The sequence below is a fragment of the Lithobates pipiens genome, unplaced genomic scaffold, assembly GCF_037356315.1.
Source record: "Lithobates pipiens isolate NorthernLeopardFrog02 unplaced genomic scaffold, aLitPip1_a1.2 Scaffold_13, whole genome shotgun sequence".
In the NCBI taxonomy this organism is placed as follows: Eukaryota; Metazoa; Chordata; class Amphibia; order Anura; family Ranidae; genus Lithobates; species Lithobates pipiens.
The window spans coordinates 529,726,324-529,733,471 of record NW_027507718.1 but is presented as its reverse complement, the minus strand read 5'-3'; the positions used below and the strand labels follow the sequence as shown (position 1 = coordinate 529,733,471).

The window sequence follows — 7,148 nt, the reverse complement described above, 5'->3', positions numbered from 1 at the left end:
TGTACTGTGAGTTCCAGAGAGCCGAAAGACCCTCATACATCAATATCAAGAGGAGAGAGAGAGACCCTCATACATCGATATCAAGAGGAGAGAGAGAGAGAGACCCTCATACATCGATATCAAGAGGAGAGAGAGAGAGAGACCCTCATACATCGATATCAAGAGGAGAGAGAGAGACCCTCATACATCGATATCAAGAGGAGAGAGAGAGACCCTCATACATCGATATCAAGAGGAGAAAGAGAGACCCTCATACATCAATATCCAGAGAAGACAGAGAGACCCTCATACATCAATATCAAGAGGAGAGAGAGAGACCCTCATACATCAATATCAAGAGGAGAGAGAGAGACCCTCATACATCGATATCAAGAGGAGAGAGAGAGAGAGACCCTCATACATCAATATCAAGAGGAGAAAGAGAGACCCTCATACACCAATATCCAGAGGAGAGAGAGACCCTCATACATCAATATCCAGAGGAGAGAGAGACCCTCATACATCAATATCAAGAGGAGAGAGAGAGAGACCCTCATACACCAATATCCAGAGAAGACAGAGAGACCCTCATACATTGATATCGAGAAAGAAGAAAGAAAGAGACCCTCGTACAACAATATCCAGAGGAGAGAGACCCTCATATATCAATATCAAGAAAGAAGAGGGAAAGAGACCCTCATACTCCGATATCCAGAGAAGACAGAGAGACCCTCATACATCTATATCAAGAAAGAAAAAGACCCCCATACTCTGATATCCAGAGAAGACAGTGAGACCCTCATACACAACACCTGGAAAGAGACCCTCATACCGAGATACCTTAACAGAACGAAGATCCCTGTACACCGACTTCCAGAAAAGAGAGAGGCCCTCATACTCAGATCTCTGAAGAGGAAGGGAACCCCCCATACACAGATATTTGGGGAGTTCCCCATCTACAGCCCCCGCAGAGGAGACCCCCCATACGGGACATCCCCACCATGGATATTATAGCTGGATGACCCCCGGGAAGAGAGTAAGGTAACACTTTGGATATCCCTTCTATCAGACATGCTGCAGATCACTGTTGTCCTCGGTGTGTTCACCTTCTATCACAGATCGATAGATATGACAATCGGTGTATTATCTCCTATACAGTGTAGAAAGGTGCGGAGTATTAATAGTGTTTTGCTGGTTAGTTGTTGCAGCTGCAAGTCTAACATGGAAGTTCTTAGTGCGGTGACTGAAAGTATTGACAACAAGATAAAAATAAACTGTGTTCCCAGTCATCTCTGACCTCTAATCCACCCCTAGTGGGTAACCTGACCCTAACACTTATACCTCCCCCTTCCTAATTCCAATCACTCAATCCTCCTCCTTCCTCAACCCTAACACCTAATACCCTTCTCTACCTATACCCTAACACCCAATCCCCTCCTCTACCTTTACCCTAACACCCAATCCCCTCCTCTACCTTTACTCTAACACCCAATCCCCTCCTCTACCTATACCCTAACACCCAATCCCCTCCTCTACCTTTACCCTAACACCCAATCCCCTCCTCTACCTATACCCTAACACCCAATCCCCTCCTCTACCTATACCCTAACACCCAATCCCCTCCTCTACCTATACCCTAACACCTAATCCCCTCCTCTACCTTTACCCTAACACCCAATCCCCTCCTCTACCTATACCCTAACACCCAATCCCCTCCTCTACCTATACACTAACACTTATACCTCCCCCTTCCTAATTCCAATCACTCAATCCTCCTCCTTCCTCAACCCTAACACCTAATACCCTTCTCTACCTATACCCTAACACCCAATCCCCTCCTCTACCTTTACCCTAACACCCAATCCCCTCCTCTACCTTTACTCTAACACCCAATCCCCTCCTCTACCTATACCCTAACACCCAATCCCCTCCTCTACCTTTACCCTAACACCCAATCCCCTCCTCTACCTATACCCTAACACCCAATCCCCTCCTCTACCTATACCCTAACACCCAATCCCCTCCTCTACCTTTACTCTAACACCCAATCCCCTCCTCTACCTATACCCTAACACCCAATCCCCTCCTCTACCTTTACCCTAACACCCAATCCCCTCCTCTACCTATACCCTAACACCCAATCCCCTCCTCTACCTATACCCTAACACCCAATCCCCTCCTCTACCTATACCCTAACACCTAATCCCCTCCTCTACCTTTACCCTAACACCCAATCCCCTCCTCTACCTATACCCTAACACCCAATCCCCTCCTCTACCTATACCCTAACACCTAATCCCCTCCTCTACCTATACCCTAACACCCAATCCCCTCCTCTACCTTTACTCTAACACCTAATCCCCCTCCTCTACCTATACCCTAACACCCAATCCCCTCCTCTACCTTTACTCTAACACCTAATCCCCCTCCTCTACCCATACCCTAACACCTAATCCCCTCCTCTACCTATACCCTAACACCTAATCCCCCTCCTCTACTTATACTATAACACCCAATCCCCTCCTCTACCTTTACCCTAACACCCAATCCCCTCCTCTACCTTTACCCTAACACCTAATCCCCTCCTCTACCTTTACCCTAACACCTAATCCCCCTCTCTACCTATACCTTAACACCCAATCCCTCTCCTCTACCTTTACCCTAACACCTAGTCCCCCTCCTCTACCTATATAATAAACACCTAACCTTCCCCTTTCCTATACCCTAACACCTATTTTTTTCCCTTTCCTAAACCCTAACACCCAATATTTCCTCTTTCTAAACCCTAACATCTAATCACTCACTTTATCTGAACCCTGGCTCTCTCTTTGGACTCTTCTCATGTAGCTCCCAGAGGTAGGATTCCTCCCAGCTTGGGGGGGGGGGGGGGGGGATACCTGATTGTGCTGAGAGCAGAGCCATCGGGGGGCCAATGTTCCTGTTATGAATACAACACTTCTCCACTGATGGGTTAAATCCAGAAACTCCCATACTTTCCTGTGTTTTCTATGTGTCCTGACTGAATCTCAATACTTTCCTGTGTTTTCTATGTGTCCTGACTGAATCTCAATACTTTCCTGTGTTTTCTATGTGTCCTGACTGAATCTCAATACTTTCCTGTGTTTTCTATGTGTCCTGACTGAATCTCAATACTTTCCTGTGTTTTCTATGTATCCTGGTTGAATCTCAATACTTTCCTGTGTTTTCTATGTGTCCTGACTGAATCTCAATACTTTCCTGTGTTTTCTATGTGTCCTGACTGAATCTCAATACTGTCCTGTGTTTTCTATGTGTCCTGACTGAATCTCAATACTTTCCTGTGTTTTCTATGTATCCTGGTTGAATCTCAATACTTTCCTGTGTTTTCTATGTGTCCTGACTGAATCTCAATACTTTCCTGTGTTTTCTATGTGTCCTGGTTGAATCTCAATACTTTCCTGTGTTTTCTATGTGTCCTGACTGAATCTCAATACTTTCCTGTGTTTTCTATGTATCCTGGTTGAATCTCAATACTTTCCTGTGTTTTCTATGTGTCCTGACTGAATCTCAATACTGTCCTGTGTTTTCTATGTGTCCTGACTGAATCTCAATACTTTCCTGTGTTTTCTATGTGTCCTGACTGAATCTCAATACTTTCCTGTGTTTTCTATGTATCCTGGTTGAATCTCAATACTTTCCTGTGTTTTCTATGTGTCCTGACTGAATCTCAATACTTTCCTGTGTTTTCTATGTGTCCTGACTGAATCTCAATACTGTCCTGTGTTTTCTATGTGTCCTGACTGAATCTCAATACTTTCCTGTGTTTTCTATGTATCCTGGTTGAATCTCAATACTTTCCTGTGTTTTCTATGTGTCCTGACTGAATCTCAATACTTTCCTGTGTTTTCTATGTGTCCTGGTTGAATCTCAATACTTTCCTGTGTTTTCTATGTGTCCTGACTGAATCTCAATACTTTCCTGTGTTTTCTATGTATCCTGGTTGAATCTCAATACTTTCCTGTGTTTTCTATGTGTCCTGACTGAATCTCAATACTTTCCTGTGTTTTCTATGTGTCCTGACTGAATCTCAATACTTTCCTGTGTTTTCTATGTGTCCTGGTTGAATCTCAATACTTTCCTGTGTTTTCTATGTGTCCTGACTGAATCTCAATACTTTCCTGTGTTTTCTATGTGTCCTGACTGAATCTCAATACTTTCCTGTGTTTTCTATGTATCCTGGTTGAATCTCAATACTTTCCTGTGTTTTCTATGTGTCCTGACTGAATCTCAATACTTTCCTGTGTTTTCTATGTGTCCTGACTGAATCTCAATACTTTCCTGTGTTTTCTATGTATCCTGGTTGAATATCAATACTTTCCTGTGTTTTCTATGTGTCCTGGTTGAATCTCAATACTTTCCTGTGTTTTCTATGTGTCCTGACTGAATCTCAATACTTTCCTGTGTTTTCTATGTGTCCTGACTGAATCTCAATACTTTCCTGTGTTTTCTATGTATCCTGGTTGAATCTCAATACTTTCCTGTGTTTTCTATGTGTCCTGACTGAATCTCAATACTTTCCTGTGTTTTCTATGTGTCCTGACTGAATCTCAATACTTTCCTGTGTTTTCTATGTATCCTGGTTGAATCTCAATACTTTCCTGTGTTTTCTATGTGTCCTGGTTGAATCTCAATACTTTCCTGTGTTTTCTATGTGTCCTGGTTGAATCTCAATACTTTCCTGTGTTTTCTATGTGTCCTGACTGAATCTCAATACTTTCCTGTGTTTTCTATGTATCCTGGTTGAATCTCAATACTTTCCTGTGTTTTCTATGTGTGCTGGCTGAATCTCAGTACGTTTATGTGTTTTCTATGTGTCCTGGCTGAATCTCAGAACTTTCCTGTGTTTTCTTTGTGTCCTGGCTGAATCTCAGAACTTTCCTGTGTTTTCTATGTGTCCTGGCTGAATCTCAGTACTTACCTGTGTTTTCTATGTGTCCTGGTTAAATCTCAGTACTTTTCTGTGTTTTCTATGTGTCCTGGCTGAATCCCAATACTTCCCTATGTTTTCTATGTGTCCTGGCTGAATCTCAATACTTCCCTGTGTTTTCTATGTGTCCTGGTTAAATCTCAGTACTTTTCTGTGTTTTCTATGTGTCCTGGCTGAATCTCCAAAATTTCCTGTATTTTCTATGTGTCCTGGTTGAATCTCAATACTTCCCGGTGTTTTCTATGTGTCCTGGCTGAATCTCAATACTTTCCTGTGTTTTCTATGTATCCTTGCTGAATCTCAAAACTTCCCCGTGCTTTCTATGTGTCATGGCTGAATCTCAATACTTTCCCGTGTTTTCTATGTGCCCTGGCTGAATCTCAGTACGTTTCTGTGTTTTCTATGTGTCCTGGCTGAATCTCAATACTTCCCTGTGTTTTCTATGTGTCCTGGCTGAATCTCAATACTTCCCTGTGTTTTCTATGTGTCCTGGTTGAATCTCAGTACTTTTCTGTGTTTTCTATGTGTCCTGGCTGAATCTCAACACTTTCCTGTATTTTCTATGTGTCCTGGTTGAATCTCAACACTTTCCTGTATTTTCTATGTGTCCTGGTTGAATCTCAGTACTTTTCTGTGTTTTCTATGTGTCCTGGCTGAATCTCAACACTTTCCTGTATTTTCTATGTGTCCTGGTTGAATCTCAACACTTTCCTGTATTTTCTATGTGTCCTGGTTGAATCTCAACACTTTCCTGTGTTTTCTATGTGTCCTGGTTGAATCTCAACACTTTCCTGTATTTTCTGTGTCCTGGTTGAATCTCAATACTTTCCTGTGTTTTCTATGTGTCCTGGTTGAATCTCAACACTTTCCTGTGTTTTCTATGTGTCCTGGCTGAATCTCAGTACTTTGATGTGGCTTTCCCTTGTTGCTGATGCTCACCATGTAGTTGTAGGTAGGTGACCAGTCCAGGCAGTAGGATAGAGGTAATGGGGACTTGTTGCTACAAGACAGATAGAGGACACTTCTGTGGCACAAGTGTGACCTGTGTTTTCCAGCAGGAAGGATAGAATAATTAAAGTCCACAGAAAGGTGACTTATTATTATAACCAGTACGCTGGCCCTTTAACACATTTAAGGCGACTGCCTGCTACATTGTCAGTTTATTCCAGAGTCGCGGGTTCATTCATAAATAACAAAAAACCTCTCATAGTCCATGCTTCATTTAGAAGAAGAACCCTAATTGGTTGCTATGAGCTTTCGATTTTTTTTTTTCTGTTCAGTTTTTGTGCCTTTTCCCTACAGTGTGTATATTAGAGGTGGAGGACTGGAGGGTCCTCAAAGCCATTCCTCACCATCCCTGGCATCGGGGGCTTTTTTTTGTCAGCAGGAACGCAGTATCTTGCACCTCCAGCATTGAATGCATGTAATGGTAAGAGGCCCTGAAGTGTGCTGGATGGTCTATTGATGTTAGCTGATGGGGGATCTGTTGTTGCTGGTGGGGGATTCTATTGTTTCTGGAGGGGGGAGGGGGGTGGTTCATTTTTGCTAGGAGGTATCTACTGTTGTGGGAGAGGTCTGTTGTTAATGGCTGTTAATGCTAGCTGCTCAGTGATCTATTGTTGCTGGTGGACAAATTCTCTTGGGGGTGTATTTTTGCTGGGGAGTATTTTGTTGCAAGGGAGGTCATTTGTTGCTGGGGTGGGTCTATTGCTGATGGCAGAAAAATGTTCTCTGGGGTAGATTTTTGCTGGGGTAGGTCTATTGTTGGTGGTGGTCTATTGTTGCTGGGGTGGGTCTATTGCTGCTGGTGGAAAAATGCTCTTGGGGGTAGATTTTTGCTGGGTTGGATCTATTGTTGCTGGGGTGGATCTATTGCTGCTGGCAGACATATACTCTTGGTGTGTATTTTTGCTGGGGTGGGTCTATTGTTGGTGGTGGTCTATTGTTGCTGGGGTAGATCAATTGCTGCTGGCGGACAAATCCTCTCACGGGTGTTTTTTTGATGGGGTGTATCTATTGTTGTTGGGGGTCTATTGTTGCTGGGGTGGATCTATTGCTGCTAGAGGACAAATCCTCTCAGGGATAGATTTTTGATGGGGTGGATCTATTGTTGTTGGAGGTCTATTGTTGTTGGGGTGGGTATATTTCTGCTGGTGGACAAATCCTCTCGGGTGTATTTTTGCTGGGGTGGGTTTATTTTTGG

At 43.3% G+C, this 7,148-nt stretch overlaps 1 protein-coding gene across 2 annotated transcripts in view; it reads left to right on the top strand.

Moving 5' to 3' along the window:
* The first annotated feature begins 875 nt into the window (after positions 1 to 875).
* Positions 876 to 7,148, top strand: part of IL11RA (interleukin 11 receptor subunit alpha) — a 219,568-nt gene continuing 213,295 nt past the window's right edge. Inside the window, exon 1 of one of the 2 annotated variants that reach the window (XM_077478177.1) lies at positions 876 to 1,015. In XM_077478177.1, coding sequence (XP_077334303.1) covers positions 998 to 1,015 — 18 coding nt within the window. In that variant the 5' untranslated portion in view covers positions 876 to 997. Of the gene's footprint in view, positions 1,021 to 7,148 lie in introns of both variants that reach the window. The other variant, XM_077478178.1, reaches the window with a different exon arrangement.